The sequence below is a fragment of the Psammomys obesus genome, unplaced genomic scaffold (assembly GCF_907164565.1).
Source record: "Psammomys obesus unplaced genomic scaffold, mPsaObe1.curated_primary_1811, whole genome shotgun sequence".
Lineage (NCBI taxonomy): Eukaryota > Metazoa > Chordata > Mammalia > Rodentia > Muridae > Psammomys > Psammomys obesus.
In genome coordinates this window covers 1,370,182-1,391,543 of record NW_026585698.1, presented here as the reverse complement: position 1 = coordinate 1,391,543, position 21,362 = coordinate 1,370,182, and the positions used below count along the sequence as shown (strand labels likewise).

General features: G+C 49.3%; 2 protein-coding genes across 8 annotated transcripts in view; one reads left to right on the top strand and one right to left on the bottom strand.

Annotated features, from left to right (window-relative positions):
• The window catches only part of LOC129670399 (core histone macro-H2A.2), a 39,991-nt gene extending 37,647 nt beyond the window's left edge, over nt 1-2,344 (top strand). The window contains exon 9 of the mRNA XM_055598885.1: nt 1,572-2,344. Within this exon, the coding sequence (XP_055454860.1) occupies nt 1,572-1,737 (166 nt within the window). The 3' untranslated portion in view covers nt 1,738-2,344. The remainder of the gene's footprint in view (nt 1-1,571) is intronic.
• Nucleotides 2,345-2,415: 71 nt separating this feature from the next.
• Nucleotides 2,416-21,362, bottom strand: part of Aifm2 (apoptosis inducing factor mitochondria associated 2) — a 22,257-nt gene continuing 3,310 nt past the window's right edge. For 3 of the 7 annotated variants that reach the window (XM_055598883.1, XM_055598882.1, XM_055598878.1), the window contains exons 2-9: nt 16,457-16,655; nt 16,015-16,130; nt 15,145-15,264; nt 14,672-14,764; nt 9,516-9,624; nt 6,733-6,885; nt 5,448-5,648; nt 2,416-4,708 (exon numbers count right to left, since the gene is read on the bottom strand). In XM_055598883.1, the coding sequence (XP_055454858.1) occupies nt 4,557-4,708; nt 5,448-5,648; nt 6,733-6,885; nt 9,516-9,624; nt 14,672-14,764; nt 15,145-15,264; nt 16,015-16,130; nt 16,457-16,634 (1,122 nt within the window). In that variant the 5' untranslated portion in view covers nt 16,635-16,655 and the 3' untranslated portion in view covers nt 2,416-4,556. Of the gene's footprint in view, nt 4,709-5,447; nt 5,649-6,732; nt 6,886-9,515; nt 9,625-14,671; nt 14,765-15,144; nt 15,265-16,014; nt 16,131-16,456; nt 16,656-18,071; nt 18,243-21,362 lie in introns of all 7 variants that reach the window. The other 4 variants (XM_055598881.1, XM_055598879.1, XM_055598880.1 and 1 more) reach the window with 2 other exon arrangements.

Here is a 21,362-nt window from a genome sequence, read left to right as displayed (position 1 = left end):
TTCCCAGCATTGGGGTTACACACCTTGGCTGAAATCATCACGTATTACCATGCCCTGCCTCGTGATAATTGTTCTAAGAATCAAACTCTGATCTGCATGCTTGTGTGGCAAGCCATCCTCACGGTATGCCCCATGTTTGTTTCTGAAGGCCTGCTATGTTCCAAACCCACATCCCCACCCTTGGTCCTCACCTAGAACACACGATCAGAAAACTCCAGGCTCACAGGTCTTGCTAACCAAAGCATGATCTGGAAACCACCAGCAGCTGCATCACCTGGTTATAAATCGGCCCCCAAGACCTGCTTCAAGATCCCTTGGGAAAGCTCAGGAGGACAGCAGGAGAGGAGGCTGAGGCTTTGATAACTGTGCCCTGAGCGGTGGAGGACTCTCACTGAAGCTCAGTGGAAAGAGGCCGGACTCAGAGACACACAAAAGCTGAGGACAAACTAACGAATGTATTCTTGGATGTATTCTCCAAGATAGGACCACAGGTGGTATTTACCACACAGAGACACTCAAGAGAATTCAAGAAGCAAGTATAGCCTGGACTCTTGGACCTACCCCAGGTATCTTAGTAGCTGACCCTAAATGTCCCTAGAAGTTGGTGAACAGCACTATTAATGGCTTCCTGGGGGTTGGGAGTCCTCAGCAAACTTTTTCCAGCCCAGCCTGCCGAGAGTAGCTGCTAAAATCACAATGGCAACTTCATGTAAGTGAACAGAAGTTCAAGACTCAGAGGTTCTCAACGTTCCTAATGCTGCAGCCCTTTAATATAGGTCCTCATGTTGTGCTGACCCCCAACCATAAAATTATTTTCAGTGCTACTTCATAGTTGTAATTTTGCTACAGTTATGAACAGTAATGTAAATATCTGATATGCAGGATATCAGATATGCGACCCCTGTGGAAAGGTCATTGGACACCCAAAGGAGTCACAACACTAGGCTGAGAACCACTGTGCTAGGCAACCACTAGCCAACCAAATCCCAGCCCCGGCAATTCTAAAAGGCCCTTGTTGGACAGCATGTAAACTGATATTGAAGGAGCTTTAAAAAAGTTTGCTTTTTGAAGACATGGTCATATAAATGTGGAATCGGTTGGATTTACAAAGTGAAGCTCTTTGAGTCAGCTGACACATTCAAATTTGGGACATCCTTTACATACCAGCTCTGTGACCGTGGCTGAACTCACATCTGGGTCAATGGTGACTTCTCCGCCTACTCACATCTTTCCCTTGACTCATGCCAGAAAAGATGATTTATGGACTGGCCTTGTACCTGTTGAGTCCCACACTGTACAAACAAGGGTCCAGGGCCAGAATAGGAAAACACTGGGTGTGGTGACACATGCTTTTAATCCCTGTTCTCCGGAAGGCAGAGGCAGGCAGAGCTCTGAGTTCCTGACCAGCCTGGTCTACACAGTGAGTCCCAGGTTAGCCATGATTACATAGTGAGATGCTGTCAGAAGAAAACCAAAAAGAAACCCATGTCCCTCTCCCCAGACTAGGAGAGAATTACAGCAGTGGGCACATGGAACAAAATGACATAGGCTCTTCTTTCTCTTGGCCACAGGAACTGCTTTCCCAAACAGACGGCCGCCCAGGTGACCCTCAAGGCCATCTCGGCCCACTTCGACGACTCGAGCGCATCCTCTCTGAAGAATGTGTACTTCCTGCTCTTTGACAGCGAGAGCATCGGCATCTATGTGCAGGAGATGGCCAAACTGGACACCAAGTAGCTCTCTGGCGGGGACAGAGGAGGACCAATGTCACGTCACAAGAGCAGGGGGGTTATTTTTCAAAGGATTGAGGAAGGGTGACATGACAGGGGAGCAGAGGGCGGCTGAGAGGGTGTCTGAGCAGCGGAACAGGTCCTGTCTGCCTGGGGAAGAGGCCCAGTGCATTTTATATTCTCTTTACAAAGGGCCACTTCCGCACTTAGCCAGGTCTCCACCAGGGGTTTCTTTCCATGTGTTTTCTTCCTGTTGTTTTAGAACTTTTTTTAAAAAAACAAACAAACATAAAAATAGACCTTGTTTAGATTTATAGCATTGACTTTTATTCTCTCTCTCTCTCTCTCTCTTTACACACACACACACACACACACACACACACATACACATACACACATACACACACAAATCCTTTCAAAGTTCTTAAGGCTTTGGTTCCTCCTTTTTCCAAGTGAAGAGGATGTGACAGCCAAACTTGGGTATACTGGCTGTCCCCCTCAGTGGAGAGAAGATGGGAAAGACATCTTGGGGTGCTTTTCTGTTCTAGGGTCCTGTCTCTGACCTCTAAAATATTTGTAATTACACCTAAAAGGGTTTTGCTTTGGGATTTATTTGTTTGTTCGGTTTTGTTTTTTAAAGAAAAAGAAAAATGAAAGAAAAAATAAAAGAGCCAGTGTCTTTCTTATAACATATCCCTTTATTGCAATATTTCTTCCTCTTGGGAAACTGTGTCCCCACAGGTAGATTCTTCCAGAGTGTTGTAAAGAAACAGCACAAGTCCTGTCACTGAAGAGTCCCGCCATGGTCTGTAAAGTCAGACAGCAGCATGGCAGGCTTTCTGCAGATAGTTGATCCTGTGCCCACAGAGGGTGAGCCTGCTGGCTCCCATCCACAACAGCAGAGCCAGGACAAAGCTGCCGATGGCTCATCAGTATCTGGGAGAGACACTCAAGTCTCAACTGTGTAACAGATCTTAGCCATAGCCCAAATGGGGATGGGCTGGAAGCACCAGAGAGGCTGGTATAACATGGACTCAACTTCCTATAACCAGAGGCGCCAAGGCCAAAAGCAAGCAGAAAGAGGCAGGGTTTGGAGAGGCATGTCTGAATCCACTGAAGTCTCGTCTGCCATAGACATTCAACTTAGGCCATGTACAAGGACTCTTCCCTGCTGGACAAGCTCACATGGATAGAGAAGTCATTCATATGTGTTAGCAGTCTATAGCAGACATGATGGCCAGTGAGGGCCCAAGTGACAGGAGCTGGCAGGAAATCAGCAGCATGGCTCCAACCCCCAGCAGCAGCCTGTTGGTAACCTAGAAATCACTAGGAATCATTCACAGATGCCTGTCTGAACTCTGAAGACCAAGCAGCCAGTACCCTCCCCCAGTCACAGGTCCCCATCCTAGGATTCTAGGATTCTGCAGCGGTGGCCAGCCAGATGTGTAAACCTCACTCTGCTAGAATGGTGTCTGAGTGACTGTCCTCACAGCCAAGCAACCACCATTCTGGGGAATTCAGCTGCTGCCCGTTTTTAGAGGATTGTCCCAACTGCCCTTGTTGACTTTTTATCGGCTCGTGGGGTGGTGGGGAGGACCAGGAGACCCTCCCCTGTGTATCCAGCAGCAGCCTACCGCTTGTCTCAACTCTGCCTTAATTGCACTGTGTGTAGCCTCAAGGAGGGGCTAGGGCACACAGGCCAGGGAGGGCTAGGAGAGGCGCTCCGTACTGCTGCCCGCTATCAATGAAGCCCTCACCCCTGCTGGTTAAAGCTTTCCAGTTTGGCAGGTTGTGGGAGAAGCACAGCCCTCATCAATACTACATAAGGAAATCCAATAAACTCATGGGTTCCAAGGAGTAGGTTGAGAGAACTCTGCCTCAGTTTGTCATTGAGACCTTAGGAGAAGGGGCAAATGTTGCTTACATCTCCCTACTGGGAAGAAATTCCAGCAACTAAAAGAGAATTTTGTAAATGTACCTATGACCTACAGTCAACCGAATATGGAGATAAAGATTCATGAAGGTTAAAGAGCGTCCCACGGTACTAGAAAAGCTGAGGCAGGAGCATTACTTGAGTTCAGGAGTTCAAGGCCAATCTGAATAATGTAGATAGATACTGTCTAGGAAGGGGGGTAGAGAGAGAGAGAGAGAATGTGTGTGTGTGTGCACGTGTGTGTGTTGGTGAGGTAGAAGAAAGAAGGGAGAGGAGGAGGAAGATGGGCGATAAAGAAAGAGCAGAGTGCAGACACTAACCATAAGTTAGGGAGAATAAAATGAGACTCCTATTAGTAACCTACTTATTGTGGAATATTCGAGCTTCCCCACCCATATGAGGAGAAGCTCAAGGTGCAGGCCATCTCCCCACCTCTGCACCCCTTCTTTAGCATCTTGCTGTGTGCTCTCTTTACTATCCTACAGACAAGGTGCCAGCCAGAGGAGCCCAGCTCTGCCCAACAAGGACTGTAAAGTACTCCCAAAGCCCTAAGCATTTACATGCACACACAGACAGAAGCCTACAGTACAGGAAGCTGCCTCTGCTTCCCCAAGGCCCTTCAGCTAGCACAGCTGCAGGCAGGCCTTCCCAAACTCAGAACGAACCTTCTAGGCTTTTTTTTTTTTCTTTTTCTTTTTTTAATGCCTCCCTCCATTTACTCTCTGTTTCTCATTTCAGGCTTTACACAAGTTGTGTTAGCACCAGCACATGACTGACACCATGATTTAGACAAAGAGCTCTGCCCACGGCACCTGTCAGGAGGGTGTCCTTTGTCATGCAGTCTGTCTAGGTACCCCTCCAAGCAGTACCTAGACTCCCATGCAGCCTCCCTGTCACGGAGGAGACTGACGCATGGTTTTCCAGCTTGTGGAGATGAAAAGGTCCCTGCTCTTGGCCAGCCGCACCATGAGGCGGCCTACGTAGAAGCCACTGATTTGGCCCACACCATCATTTCTGCCCATGGACAGGAGGAATGTCAGTGCACCTGGGAGGGAGATGAACAAAGTGAGATGAGGCTCGAGGGACTGCAGCCCTGATGCCTTCAGTCTCCAGCAGGCGACAGATGTCTGGTGGGGCTGGGAGACAACCTGGGCTGTCATTCTTCTTATAACATACACATTCTTTAAAAGACTGAATCTTTTACAGACCACAAGGCCCAGGTTGGGTTTTCTGTTTGTTTGGTTTTGTTTTTATGTTTGTTGTTTTCGTAGGGGTGGGACAGATGGCATTGGGCTTTTTGTTTGGTTTTGTTTTTGTTTGTTTGGTTGGTTTGGTTTTTCAAAACAGGGTTTCTCTGTGTAGCCTTGGCTATTCTGAAACTCACTCTGTAGGCCAGGCTGGTCTCGAACTTGGAGCTCCTCCTTCTCTGCCTCCAGAGCTGGAATTAAAGGCATGTGCCACCACTGGCTAGACTCCCAGGTTTTTGTTGTTGTTGTTGTTTAACATGTGTTCTAGGCATCAAACTAGGGTCCTCCTTGGAAGGACTTTACTGACCGAGCCATCTCCCCAGCCCCTTGTGTTAGCAATGCTGGAGAGGAAAGCAGGGGCCTCAGTGTGTCAGGCAAGAATTCTACCTCTGAGCTACGGCCCCAGACATGATTGGTTTTAAAGAGATTTTGTGCTGAGGCCTGAAGTCTAGTGCTCATTCATCTCCCAGGCCCCAAAGCCTCCCGAGTGTCCAATCCCAAGCTTCAACAACTGTAAACGACATAAGCTTTCCTTACCTGGCTTGTAGGCTTTGAGGGGCCTCTGCTTCATGGAGTTGACAATGTTGGCCACGACAACGTTGGCATGCAGGCCAGCGTGATAGGCCATCTTGGGCTCCTTGATATCGGCACAGTCACCAATGGCATAAATATTGCTGTACCCTTCCACCTGGAGGAACTCGTTCACTTTCAGAGCGCCACTGCTGGCCAGTCTACTCTCTGCTGGGCAAGATGACACCATGTTAGGTGGCCTCCAGAACAAAAGGACAAGCCCAGGGTGTGGGTCCAGCCACTTCAGAGATGTGTGCTAAGAAGTGGCATTCCCATCTGCTGTCATTAGGCCTGAAGTCCCCACCTAAGACTCTTCCTGCCAAGGCAAGCCCGACCCACAAGAGCAGAGGCAGAGCGCTGGAAAGCCTCATCCAGAACACAGAGCGCTCTCTGCCAAGTCCTCTGGCTTCCCAGTCTTACTGTCTTTGGAACATACAACAGAATTTAAAAATAGGTGCTGGCCTTTCCTATACTATAAACAGTTTCCCTTAAGGGATTTTAAAAGAACTTATCTTTGAAAGTATTTTAGAATAATGACATGTTAAACTTTGGGTTCTCTACCCACTTAGCCCTGTGGACTGGCTTCCTTCCAGATTGAAAACTAACTTTCTGATGGACCTGGCAGAGACTCATCAGGGAAGGGTGCTCAGCTGTGAATACAGGTACGGGGGGTGCGGGGCAACCATGGCGCTTGGCCACTGGGCCTCACTCTCACATACAGATGCTTAGACATGCAGCAGGCCACAGTCTAGCCCTCAGGTATCTAAACACTGAGCTTAAAGGGATGAGGCCATGTTAAGGTCCCGACTCCCCCAAAATGGACATTTGAACTTGAAGTAGCCAAATGCTTGTATCTGGATTTGGAGAGTCAGGGAACATATGGATGGAGAAAAGCCTGACCTGGGAATTCCTTAGCTTCCTCATGGACTGCAACAGAAAAAAAGAGGCCATTCCAGTCCCAGATCTCTGAAGCCTGTTCCCATCTCTCACCACAAGAGGGAAGCTCTCACTTTGGAAGATTCTGGCCTCCAAGTTGTGTGGGGGTGGGGGTAGGGGGTTGTTGGAGGAGGGGAGGGAGGATGTTCACCTGAATTTAAAATTCAATATCTAATGAGCTTCTGGGATAAGAGGAGGAGACACAGGGTGCTGGTTCGGGTTGCTGGTTCTGGGAGCAAGGGTTGTGAGGTGTCTCCGAATGCCAGAGAGAGAAAAGGCAGCATAGGGAGCAACTGCTGCTGGGCCACTCGCTCACCGAATGCACCACGGTAGGCAGAGCTGTTGATCTTGATTCCGTTGCACAGGATCACCAGGTTGGTAGCCACCTCTGTGCCCTTGTCCGTCTCCACCTTGATGTACTCCCGGTACTCATTCAGAGGCAGTTCCTCCAGGTTGCTCACCCGCTCACCTGTGGAATTCATGACAGGGAACTGGCAGAAGCCGGGCACACACCAAGGGGAAAGCGATCACCTTGAGGCTTTCCCTCAGTCCACTCTCCTGGCCCAGCCCCAAGCAGCAGAATGTGGACAAGCAGCAGAATGTGGACATCTGTCCCCAAGGGATCCATCTGGGAGGAAAGTTCCAGGAAGCTGCCGGAGGAAAGCAAAGCCCAGCTTCCATGTTCCAGGAAACACTACAACGGGAGGCCCCTTCCTTCTCTGAATGGCAGCTTGCCCATCAGAAGCTGTCTGTCTAAGCAAAAGGCCTCCCAGTGCAACACAGACCAGAAAGCAGAAAAAGGGCTGTCAGTCGGTTACTTGCAGAACATGCAGAGGTCAGTAGGGTACTTGCAAAGAATGCAGAAAGCCCCATGTTCTGTACCCAGTACCTCATAAAGTAAGCATTGAGTGTATGCCGGTGCGAGAGGATTAGACATTCAAAGCCCTCCTTGGCTACAGAGTTTAAGGCTAGCCTGGTCTATAGGAGATAATCTTAAAATTAAAGGGGGGGGGCAGGCAAATGGTGGGAACTAGAAAAGATCATCCTGAGTGAGGTATTCCAGAAGCAGAAAGACACACATGGTATATACTCATTTATAAGTGGATATTAGACATATAATATAGGATAATCATACTAAAATCTATACACCTAAAGAAGCTAAGCAAGAAGGAGGACCCTGGGTAAGATGCTCAATCCTCATTCAGAAAGGAAAACGAGATAGACATCAGAAGAAGGTGAAAACAGGGAACAAGACGGGAGCCTACCACAGAGGAACTCTGAAAGACTCCACCCAGCAGGATAGAAAGCGGATGCTAAGACTCATAGCCAAACTTTGGGCAGAGTGCAGGGTGATAGAAAGACCTGGAAGGGTCTGGAGCTCCACAAGGAGAACAACAGAACCAAAAAATCTGGGCCCAGGGGTCTTTTCTGAGACTGATACTCCAAGAAGGACCACAAATAAAGATAACCTAGAACCCCTGCACAGATGTAGCCCATGACAGCTCAGTGTCCAAATGAGCTCCCTAGTAAGGGAAACAGGGGCTGTCTGTGACATGAACTCAGTGGCTGGCTCTTTGATCACCTCCCCTTAGGTGGGAGGCAGCCTTACCAGGCCACAGAGGAAGACAATGCAGCCACTCCTGATGAGATCTGATAGGCTAGGATCAGAGGGAAGGGAAGGAGGACCTCCCCCATCAGTGCACTGGGGAAGGGGAATGGGAGGAGATAAGAGAGAGAGGGAGGGCAGGATTGGAAGGAGACAAGGGTGCACGCTACAGATGGAATACAAAGTGAATTAATTGTAATAAATAAAAAGTTATATTAAAAAGGGGGGGCAGAGAGAGGGCTCAGTGATTGAGAACACTGGTACTGTTCCAGGGAACCCAGAGTTGATTCCCACCATCCAACTAAAAGCTAAAAAAAACCTTCTGTAACTCCTGTTCAAGGGGGTCTGATACCATCCTCTGGCCTCCATAGACACGGGGCACACACATGATACACAGCTAAACAACCACAGACATAAATATTGTTTTAAAGAACGGATGGAGGGATGGATGGATGGATAGATTGGGTGGGTGGGTGAGTGGCAAAAGGCAGAGAAAGTGTGGAAACCTGTCTGGAAGCAAAGTGTTTTCAGTCCTCCATGACCAGTCACCAATGGAGGCTGGGACAGCTAAAAGGAGCTTTCACAGCAACTGCCTCACACCTTTTTGCACAGAACAGGGAGGTGACAGCCGGTGTCATCCCACTCCAAATCCTGGGATGTTTTTTTTCCTTCCTTCTCTAATCAAAAAGCTACACTCAGAAAGCAGGATGGGGGCTGGAGAGATGGCTCAGAGATTAAAAGCACTGGCTGTTTTTCCAAAGGTCCTGAGTTCAATTCCAAGCAACCATATGGCGGCTCACAACCATCTGTAATGAGATCTGATGTCCTCTTCGGGCATGCAGGTGTACATGCAGGCAGAACACTTTAAAAATAATAAATAAATAAATAAATAAATAAATAAATAAATAAATAAATAAATAAATGAAACTCAGCACACGGGAGGCATAGGCAGGTAGATCTCTGAGTTCAAGGCCAGGTCTAGAGGGTGAGTTACAGGGCTACACAGAGAAACCATGCCTCAAAAAAAAAAGAAAAAAGGAAGAAAAAAGAAAGCTACACTTGACGCCTCAAATTGTTCACTCTTTCACATAGACATCACAACTCAAAGTGTAGTGCAGATCCTTCAGAAGCCCCTAAGTCATCCAGTAAATAGCATTTATTTTCCTGAGCTACAGCTGGGAACTGCTGCTGCACGTGTGTGTGCGTCCGCGTGTGCGCACACACACACATACATACATACACACACACACACACACACACACACACACACACACACACACACACACCGTGACTTTGACCTCCAGATGGACACAACTGAAGCCAACTTTGATGTTTGAGACTCCCTCTTACTTTCCAGATACAGGGAGCTTGTGTGGATGTACCGGGCGGCCATGGCTGGGACTCTGGGCAGTAGATCAGCAGGTGCAGCAGGGTGGCAAGGGGGCGGGACACAGGGAGTGGGGCTGGGCAGGAAGGGTGAAGCCACAACATACTCAGTAGCAGCTGCACACCCTTCCGGAGAAGGATCTCCTTCACTTCCTGCCGCACACATGGCAGGAGCTCCTTGTCAGCCAGGGGTACTCTGGAGTGGATGAGAGTGACCTGGGACAAACAAAACAAAACACCACAGGCATTAAGAGAGAAGCCCCGCGTCTCCTCCCCTACTTCCCATACAATGCTGAGGAAACTGGGCATCAGTAAACTCTGCAGTGCTCGGGGCCCCAGCCTACCTCTTGGCACTCAGTATTCAGTTTCCCTGAACCATAGGACCACCCATGTCCCGTTGCACAAGCCCACACCTCACTAAGGCAAACGGACAGTTCCTTCAGGATATGCAATTGTACAATCACCGTATAAGCTGCTGGCAGTGCAACCTAAATACCGGGCTGACATAACACCAACACTAGTTCTATCTTTGCATTTATTTATTTTAGTTTTTTGAGACAAGGTTTCTCTGTGTAGCCCTGTCAGTCTGTAGACCAGGCCGGCATTACACTCAGATATCTGCCTGCCTCCGCTGGGATTAAAGGGATATGCCACCATCACCTGGTTCTAACACTAGTACCAAAGTTGGACTCATGAAGACAGAAGCAGATTGTGACCACTGGCAAATAAAGACTTTGAAATCAGACTGCTCTCGGGCCTAGTGGCATAGCGTGTAATCTCAGCTACTATGGATGCTGAGATAGAGGATCTTAGGTTCTAGGCCAGCCTGAGCTACAGAGTGATTTCCAGACTGACTAAGAACTGAGTCAGATCCTGTCTCAAAAAGTAAAAGGAGGCCAGGCGGTGGTGGCACATGCCTTTAATCCCAGCACTCAGGAGGCAGAGGCAGGTGGATCTTTGTGAGTTTGAGGCCAGCCTGGTCTACAGAGTGAGTTCCAGGATAGTCAGGGCTACACAGAGAAACCCTGTCTTGAACTGGAGATGTAGCTTACAGGCAGAATGCTTGCCTGGCACATACAAAGTCTTAAAGGGAAGAATGCAGAAGGAAGAAAGGAAAGCATGAAAGGATAGAAGGAAGGGAACTTGACTGGGTTAAAATCCCATCTCTGATACTCGGGTCAGACATCGCCTTGAGACTCACTATGGCGGACAAGGAAATATGTTAAAGAAGGCTCACCAGGTAAGGTAATGGCCGCCAAGCCTGACATCCTGAGTTCAATCCCACGACCCACATGGTAGAAGGAAAGAACCAACTCCTACAACTGTCCCTTGACCTTCTCTCACAGAATGTGCCATATCACACACACACACATACCTTTGCGGGTTTTGTTGTTGTTTTCTTTGTTTGTTTGTTTGTTGTTTTGGTTTCCTCAAGACAGGGTTTCTCTGTGTAGCCCTGACTATCCTGAAACTTGTTTGGTAGACCAGGCTAGCCTCAAATTCACAAAGATCTACTTATCTTTGCCTAGGCACTAAATAAAACCCAGCTAAATAAAACTTTAAAATTATTTTGCTTTTGTGACACAGGATCTCTATGTCAGCCATTTTCAACCTGTGGGTCACAACCCTTTGTGAGGATGAACGACCCCCACACAGGGGTCGCCTAAGACCATCAGAAATACCAGATATTTACATTACAATTCACAACAGCAGCAAAATTACAGTTATGAAGTAGCAATGAAAATAATTTTACGACTGGGGGGGCACCTCAACATGAGGAACTGTATTAAAGGGCTGCACGTTAGGAAGGCTGAGAACCACTGCTCTAGGTAGCCCTAGTTGTCCTGGAACTTGCTATATATACCAGGCTGGCCTTGAACCCACAGAGATCTTACACTGAGTAAGCCAAAATGTACTGCTGCAAGCAGTCTTTACCCCTGTGACATGACAAGAATAAGCCAGCCTGTCCCTCATTGCTGACGCAGGGCTCCCAGGCCCTTCTAGTGCTGGAAGCATCACTTGTTTTGATATTTGGTTCCAATTGCTAACGCAGAGCTTTGGAAATCTTTGTAATTCTCTGAGTGACAAAGCTGCTGAAGGCCTTGGAATTTCCTGGATGACAGGCACGTCATTCATTCTGATGAGACGATAGCCTTGGACTCAAACCATGATGGAAGCGCCCAGCCCTGCCCCAATCCACCAGGAGGCAGAGGGGAGCTAGAGATGGAGTTCCAGGCCCATGTGGCTCAACAACGAAGCCTTAAAAAATCCCCTGCAGGGCTTGGAGAGCTCTACATGCATCAACATGTCCAGGTGGCTCACCCCAACTCCAGGGAGAAAGAAGCCCTTGCGCTTGGGGCCTCTTTATCTGGCTATTCGTCTATGTCCTTAAATGCTTACTTTATTAGTTTTCAGTTATGTGTATATGTGTTTGTATGTGGGTATGTGCACATGGGTGCAGTGTCTGTTGAGTCCAAAAGAGGGCATCAGATCACCTGGAGCTGGAGTTACAGGCTGTGTGAACCTCAGATATGGGTGCTGAGAACCAAACCTGGGTACTGTGCAACAGCAGGATGAGCTCTTAACCATTGAGCTATCCCTCCAGCCCTATCTGTGTCCTTTAAAACATCCTTTGTAGGGACTGTCTCTGACATGAACTCAATGGCTGGTTCTTTGACCTCCCCCTGCCCCATGGGAGGAGCAGCCTTGCTAGGCCACAGAAGACACTGCAGCCAGTCCTGAAGAGACCTGATAAGCTAGGGTCAGATGGAAGGGGAGGAAAACTTCCCCTATCAGTGGAAGTTTTAGAGAGGGACAGGGAGGAGATGAGGGAGGAAGGGTGGGACTGGGAAGGAATGAAGGAGTGGGCTACCGCTGGGATACAAAGTAAATAAACTGTAAATAATATTAAAAAATAATTTAAACAATTAAAAAGTTAAAAATAGATAAAATATAAAAATTTAATTAAAAAATGAAAAAATAAATAAATTGAAAAAAATTAAAAAAATAATAAAACATCCTTTGTAGTAGGTAAGTCAGCAATGGTAAGTGTGGTAATCTGAATGAAAATGGCCCTCTAGGCTCACAGGAAATGGCACTATGAAGAGGTATGGCATTGTGGGAATAGGTGCGGCATTGTTGGAGGAAGTTTGTCATGGAGTCGGGGTAGGCCTTGAGATCTCAGAACCTCAAGCCAGGCCTAGTGCATCTCACTGTCTCTTCCTGCTGTCTGTGGATCCAGATGTAGAACTCTCAGCTACCTCTCCAGCACCATGCTGCCTGCATGCCACCATGCCAGGATGATAATGCACTATGCCTCTGAACTGTAAGCCAGCCCCAATTAAATGTTTTCCTTTTTTCCTTTATAAGAGTTGTTGTAGTCAGGTCTGGAGAGGATGGCTCCGTGGTTAAGAGTATTTGTTGTTCCTTTAGAGGACTTGGGTTTGATTCCCTGCAACCCACATGGCAACTAACAACTCTCCGTAACTCCAATTCCAGGGGACCCAAGACCCTCCTCTGGCTTCCGCAGGCACTGCGTTCATAGTACACAGACATACATGTAGGCAAAACACTCACACGCATAAAATGAAAGTATATAAATCTTAAAAAAAAAAGTTGTCATGGTCATGGTGTCTCTTCCCAGCAATAAAACCCTGAGACAGGAAGAAGCTGTATCTCTGGGTTCTGTCAGCCACTCTTGCCTCTATGAAGCCTGGTGGGAGGCGCTCTCCATTTATAGCCTTGTGGGGCTTGATCTGCAGTATGTGTGACCATTCCAGGCAGCTCTGCATCGTGGGACACCCCACCAGTGTCAGTGAGGCCAGCCAGTGTTGGAAGAGATCCACCCTTCTCATCACAGAAGCAAATAAGCCGGAGAGGATGGGTTTCCCTACACAACGCTCATGAATCAAAATGAATACTTTAACTACACCCATCCGTCACCATAATTTCCAACCATATGTCAGAAAGTAAACATATAATTCAATTATCCCGGATTGATTTCCCTTTCTGAAACCAACCATCTCTCCCTAGGGAGAAGAGCGCTGTTCACAGGCCCTGTGTGGCTCACAGAGGCTGACTCACATGAGCCAAGGCTGACCCACAGGAGGTACCAGAAAGAGCCATCACTACAACTGTCATTCTGTCCTCACCATACAGGGAGCTTGGACCCTTCTCTCTCTAAGGCACCAGCCAGGTTCCTATCCCTCCAGCATTAAGAGCTAGGGCAGGCTGCTGCCACCCTCCTGTGGGTTGTGGGAACTGAGAATCAGCAATTCCCCAGTGTGGTCCGTTCTCCCAATGCCACAGACATGGACCACACATGGATGTCCAAGGCTGTCAACAAAACATACCGACTTAGGCTTTTGTTGCTGTGAAGAGATACCATGACCACGGCAACTCTCATAACAGAAAACATTCCACTGAGGTTGGCTTACAGTTTCAGAGGCTTGGTCTGCTGTCATCATGCAGGAAGCATGGCAGCATGCAGGCAGAAGTGGAGGAGATGCTGAGAGTTCGAGATCTTGGTCCACAGGCAGCAGAAGGAGACTGTGTCACACTGGGCGGAGCTTGAGCATATGCGACCTCAAAGCCCACAGTGACATACTCTCTCCAACAAGGCCACCTCTCCTAACAGTGCCACCCCTACAGCCAAGCATCCAAACACACGAATCTGTGGGGCCATTCCTGGTCAAACCACCACATATACCAAGAAACTCCTCATCAAAAAGAGGCTATCAAAGACCGTCCAGGTCTCATCCCAAAGGCCCTAACTCTACAGGAAACGAGGGAGGCTGGGTTTATGAGGTGTCACCTTGACCCTCCTCTCCCCACATCCAGAGCCCCATACAGCCAAGAGCCTAGGCAGGAGGCTCTTCTCACTGTGTGGGGAAATTGCTTTTTAGACAAGAAGGAAAACACACTGTGCTTACGCAAGTGGAGCTCCGGCCGCCCAGGGCCTGAGCAGAGTCCTGATGTCGCTGGGGTGGTTGGGTAAAGGTGCGTGGCATCAAGCCTGACAACAGGAGTTCACTGCCCAGGGTACACAGGTGGAAGGAGAACCAACTTCTGCAGGTCATCCTCTGACTCCCAACATGGCAATTGTGCATGTACACACACACATGCATACACACATGCATACACACAAAGACTAAATAAATAAATGTATAAGCATACATACTTTTTTTTTTTTTTTTTTTTTTCAAAAAAAGAAAGCAAAGAAGTTGCCCGCTGAGAGTTCACAGCCAAGGGGATGCTGCCTCACCTCCTTCTCAGGGTATTCGGTTTTGATCTCTGCTGCCATCTCCACTCCTGCCGAGCCGCCTCCCACCACCACGATGAACTGTGAGCGCTGAATCTGCAGAAGGGACCATGAAACATACCCACCTGCCTGCATGGTGGCCCGGCCTCTGGAGTGTGGAGGGAGGCCCTGGCCAAAGAAGGGCAGGCTCTGACCATTTGGGGGCTCCAGATGGAAGCATGGGGCCAGGTGTGCTCTACCATATAAAGCAAGCGGGCATGCACATATGAAGAGGTGACAAGTGACAGAAGCTGGAGACGCAGCCAGTACAACACACACAGGAACTCAGGTCTGAGGTCTCCTCTGGGAAAATCTCTCTGTAGCAACTCTTGGCTGCTCCAAGACTGTTTCTGCAGTTGTGAGGTCCTCCCACACATTCTCCCTACTCCAGCCCCGGCCGTGGCCCATCCTGTCCTGCACCCGTCAGCGTGGCACACCTGATTCACCATGTCCTCGTAAGCCTGGATGGCCGCCTGCTGGCAGGACACCTCATTAAACTTGCCAGGGAAGGGCCCAGTGCTGCCTGTGGCCAGGATAAGATGTGAGAAGGGCAAGGCCTGTAGAGGATAAGAAAAAGTAATATGAGAGGGAGTCGAAAAAGGAGGGCTGGGCCTCTGCCTCCAACCTCAGGACACCAGTGGCCAGGAAGCATTGCAGAAAAGAGGCTTGTGAGCCGCCCTGTTAGAAAAGGAGAAAAACCACACTGACTGAGTCGCATAAGGTACTAGAAGCTAAAAATACCTAAGGAAGCAGGAGAGCATGGGGTATATAACTAGCCAGCATTGAGGTACAGAGGCCCCTGTCATAGCAGGGAGCCCGGAACAGGAAACTGCTCAGGGAGAGAAAGCCAATGAGCAGGACTCACCCTTCCAGTCTGAAATCTTCTGGACTTTCTATTTTTGAGACAGGGTCTTGTATAGCCCAGGCTATGTAGCTAAGCATGACTTTGAACTTCTGTCCTCCTCCCCCCAGCTCCCATGTAACTGGAATCACATGGCATGCACAGTGCTCAGGCCTCATGAGTGCTTGGCAAGAACCATCTGAGCCACACCCCCAATTCCTCTCTCAGGTATTTTAGAACCTTTCCTCTAGCATGCTAAAGGGAAGAGAATGACCCTTATGGAAAGGTTAGGGACAGTGCCTGGCACGTAGGAGCGAGCCAGGCAGCCCCAGCCACTGTCTTCTTGTGTCTGCTGTGACCAACGTGAAGAATGTGTCGAGAAGCAGCAAGCAGGGCTTGGGGCCCACAGATGTCTCCTCTTGCGCCTGGAGAGGACCCACTCCCGCCAGAGCGGCCACACACTCACCTCACCACCCTGTAGCAACACTGTCCGGTTCTTCAAGTCTATGCCAATTACTTTGCCCTGGCGGAAGTTGTCCTTGAAGGTCACTGAGTAAGAAATGAATGTCTTTTTGGCAAACCCTGGGAACAGACACAGATAATGTCATGGGGTAGAACAGGGTTGAAGGTTTCCCAAGCCACATACCCACAAGGGTGCTCTTGGCCGTAGCCAGGCTGGTGGGTATACCCAGGTGTCCGCTCTGCCCTGAATGCCCTTCTGGTTCTCAGAAGAACCTAAGCTCTCACTCTGAGGGCTCATTACAGAGCTGCGTAAGACTAGCGGCTTGAGCTGCTCTGGAATGAATCCAATGCCTGGAGCAACTCTCCCTAGACAGAGAGAATGGCCCCAGCCCTGACATCATACCCACTAATGACGACAAGACCATACTCACAAAGGGGCAACTCACCACTCTCCACGGAGGCCCGGAGGGCTGCCACATTGTGGTGGAAGGAGTCCTTCATGTCCACCAGCATGAAGGGGATGTTGAGTGTCTGCAACTGGCTGGCGGCCGCTATCCCTCCAAAGCCCCCGCCCACGATCACCACGTGCACCGCTCCTGTATCCACCGAGACCTGGGACCCCATCTTGACCTTGGCACTTCTGGGCTGGGAGAAGATACTACATCAGGCTCAGGGGAATGAGAGGGCAAGGGTGTCCCTGGCAGGAGACCGGTGGCATCGGGGGTCTTCCTCAGCCACTCTCCACCGTATTTGTTGAACCCAGAGATAACCAACTTGGCTAGTGTAGCCAGGACAGGATCCTCTACCTCTCTGTCCTGTTAGACATGGGAATTGCCAGTGCGCTGCCATGCCCAGTCGGCACTTTCCTGGATGCTGAGGATCCAAATTCAGTCATCACACTCGCGTGGCAAGTGCTTTAACCTCTGTGCCATCTCCCCAGCCCAAGAGTTTGTCTTTCATTCACAAAATTCCAACTCAGTGGACACTGAATTAAGTTAAATTATAAGAAGTGGTAACAGGCTGCTTCACCCCATCAAGAACACCTGCTTCCTTCTCTGAAGGCATCCGAACCCTCCCCAGAGCTGCTCTATACTCCATGGTCATAACTACCAAACTCTTCTTCAATTTGTTTTTCCTAAATATAGGTCATCAAAGATTTCCAAAGTAGAAGCAATGTCTACCCCACATTCATGTACATAGCACAGACTTGCCGTGGATGCTGTGGTCAGACAGACAGGTATGGCCCCCAGCCTTACAGAAGGGGAGCTCAGACCAGCAAGATGGCTCAGAAAGTGTGCAAGTCTAGGGACTTGAGTTCAATCCCCATAAGCCAGTGGAAGGAGAGCACTGATCCCCAAAAGTTGTCCTCTGAGGTCCACACACACGGTGGCACATGCACGGCCCCCAACAATATCGCACACATACAGCAGTAGTTATTACTTAAACAAATACTGTTTTAAAAAGCAGAGTTTCGAACATCAAAGGACGGGGTAACAAAAGCCAGGTAGGAAGCTGGGCAGGTGAGTGAAGAAGAAAGGGTAACCTTGCCACCTCCCAGCCAAAGGGGCCACCTCTGAAGGAAAATCCTTTCACTCCCAAGTTACAAACACTGCAACGGCATTGTGCTAGGAGCCTAGGTCACCAGTGTGAGCCCCAGCGTGAAGGAAGCCATGACACTGTATGATAACCATCTGGAAACACTGGGTGTTACTGTGGCTTGAATACATTCCCCCAAGGCACACATTGGAAATGCAATCTCCAGTATGTAGAGGTGGCCCTCATGGAGGTGTTTAGGTCATGAAAGTCCCACCTATGAATGGATTTATGCTGACTATGAAGGGTGCTGAGGGGCCGCTGAGATGGCTCAGCTGGTAAAGGTGTCTGCCACCAAGCCTCCCAACATGAGTTCAATGCCCAGCTCTCTCATGATGAAACTCAACTTTTGAAAGTTGCGTGCATGTATATATGTAGACACACATATACATAAGACATGTATGCACACACATATGAACACACACACATGAATACATACACACACAAAATAAATACATAAAAATGTGCTTTAAAATGCGGGGTCCCGAAGCTTCAAGCTCTAGTACTTGTTCTCTTCTGCTTTCCCCTACTGGAAGATGCAGCCTTGGAGCCTGGCACCTTGAACTTCAAATGTCTCAGCCTTCGGAACCATGAGCCCGTAAGTTTCTGCTCATTACAAATGATCCAGTCTGCAGCAGTCTGTAACAAGGCCACAAGCAGAGTAGGATCATGTGACAAGGACTGAGGTGATGGCAGTAGGGTAGAAAGGAGGAGCCCGAGATGGGGTAGGTCACTTCAAAGCAGCACCCCCCCCTCACACACACACCCAGGAACATCCAGCGGATATAACCCAACACACAGGAGCGGGGAAAAGGCTTGCTGGGAGAATCTCAATGACTACAGTGAGAAAGAGGGTTGAGAGGAGAGAGCAAGGCCCTGCCGGAGTCTGAGGGAAGAGTCTAGAGTGGTCATCTGAGTGTGCCTACAGTGGGTGTGGCCTAAGCTTGGGCCTCATCCCTGGACTGGGGCAGGCTACCCAGTTCCCAGCAAACTGAGAGCAAGCCTTGGTTGAAACTTAACAGTTAAAAGTCCAAAACCTTTGGCCCAGAGCCGGACATTGAGGCATCTGAGGCAGAGAAAAGTGGCAGTCTAGGTTGCCAGACACAGCACTGCGGAGCTCAGAGAAAAAGGCAGATGCAAGTTGCGCAGGCTCCCCCAGCACCCGCATGAGGCTGTCAGGGCTGCTTCAGTATCCTGGAGTCTGCCCTGGGCCTTGTCTCCAGCCTAAATGAAACCAAAAGACGAACATACCCTGTAGCCTTGAGACAGTCAAAGCACTTGCCAGTGGGGAAAGAGCCTCTCAGCCATGTGAGGGCCAAGTCCCTGCCGCTGAGATCTAGACAGCAGGAGAAGGGCATTGTCTCAGACCAAAGTACTCAGACCTCCTCCAGGATGGGCCAAGTCACAGGAAGGGACTTCTAGGGAAATACTAAGGACTGAAAAGCTACAGAAAGCAGCCAGAGAGGCCCAGTTACTCTGTGGAGTTCAGGGCAGGGCACCACTTGGGGGCCAAAAGAAAGGAGTAAGTTAGGCACGGTGGTCCATGCTTACAGTCCCTGCACTTGGGATCTCCCCTGCAGGGAGATCAGAAGTTCAAGTCAGTCTGGCCTATGTAAAGGCTATTTTTTTTTTAATCTAGATGGTGGCACATGAACTCGGGAGGCAGAGGCAGGTGATCTCTGTGAGTTCCAGGCCAGCATGGTTTACAGAGTGAGCTCCAGAACAACAAGGGCTACACAGAGAAACCCTGTCTCAAAAAAAAAAAAAAAAAAAAAAAAAGGAACCAAAAAAGTATTGGGAGGCAGCTCAGTGGTCAAAGTGCCTGCTGTTTGAGCATGATGACCTGAGCTCTATCCACAGCACCTACATAAAAAGCCTGGTGTGGTAGTGTGTACTTGTACTACTGGTTCTGGAGACAGGGGGATTCCTGTAGCTCGATGGCCAGCCAGCCTAGTGGAAGGGTGAGGCTCAGGTCCAAAGGAGACACCCTGTCTCAAAACACAATGTGGACACCTCCTGAGAGATTACACCAATAACCCCCAGCTTCCAGGAGCATGCACACATATGTACTCACGCAAAAAGAAAAGAAAGTGGACTCCGAGGTGAGCCTTCAAGGACAGGCTCAAACATCTGAACAGTTTCGTGAGGGAGTATGTGCCAGCCCATCTGGGACTGTGGAACTGCAGGGCCACCTACTATCTGACTGGTAAGTCGGTGGTACGTCATCAGTGAGTAGGAGTTCAAGGCACGTGTGGCAGAAATGTGAAGAGAGCAGGTGACAGGCCAGCGCAGGCGACACTAAGGGCCCATCATGCCAGATGGAGCAACAAGCCTGCCCCTGCCTCTCCTGAGAACTCCTTCCCTGGGAGCGGATGATGCCAGAGTCTACTGAGCTGGCCAAAGGAAGGAGTTAAGCCCCAGACACTCAGCTCCTCCCCCATCACCTACCTGTTTCCCCAAAGGGCAGTCCTTTGTGATGTTCCACTGAGATGGCCCCCAGTGCTGGGGGCCAAACTGCTGCTCTGGGCCTCTCAGCCTTGAGGGCCTCAGAGCAATGTCAAGAGAGAGGAGGCTGTTTTCTCACTCCCTGCTGCTCTCTCTCCTCCACTGACCTCTGCCACCCTCGCTTGGGGGATAAGAGGGCAGCAACTCTCTAGAACATTCCAGCTCCTTGCCCAACACTTGGACACACTAACTGTCCTTGGCTCTTCTCTGTCCATTCTTGCCTGCTCCTCCCCAGAGTGGGGGAACGAGAGGAGGGGGCAGGTTTCCCTTCGCTGGGCCATGACCTACTTGGCCAGCCTTGTAAAACCAAGGGCTTAGGCTGTAGCCCTCCAGCGCCAGCTGCCGACCCAAATGCATGCCTAGGATGAATGTATGCATGCTTGTGTGTTCTAACATGGCAGCCAGGCTGGCCAGCTGCAGTCACTGGAAGACTGCATTAACCCACAGGAACCTCCATTGGTGAAGACTCCAAAAGAAAGTTCCCCACACCCATACAACCTATTTATTTCTAAAGAGTGGATAACATTTTTGCACGAAAGGCTTGTGCATGAAAAAGCCTTACCCCATTTACAAGCACCTCGGTGTATGCACACCCATGCGATTGCTGCAACGCTTGGCAGACCCTGTCTTTTCCCTGCAGCTTCGAGTTTCATAGGTGTGAGGTTTTCAGACCTGACCCAAGACATTACCAGTGGGAAGTCGAAAGGGTTTCAACTTCCTTTCTTAGCTTTCTCTTGTTTGAACTGCTAAAACAAGTATGTGCTGTTTTTGCAAAAATAATTAAGCTTCAAGAGCGAGACAGGCCTGTGGAGATGGCTCAGCTGGTAAAAGTGTCTCCCATGTGGGTGTGGGGATCTGAGTTTGTATTCCAAGAACCTACAGAAAAGCTAGGCACATGGAATTTGTAACTTCAGCACTGGGTGAGACAGACAGATCCCTGAAGGTTAGCTGGCCCAGCCAAATCACTGAGATAGCCTTATCTCATGAAAGAGGGGAACAGCAGGCATGGGGGCACTCTAAAGGCAGAGGTAAGCAGATCTCGGTGAGTTCAAGGCCAGCCTGGTCTACATGGAGAGTCCTGGACTAGCTAGGAACTAGCTAGGGCTACAACGTGAGATATTGCTTCAAAAAATAAAAAAAAAAAAAATAGGTGGGCATTTATCAAGGAAGAATATCCGGTGTCAGCTTCATCACACACGCGCGCACACACACACACACACACACACACACACACACACACACACACACACACAC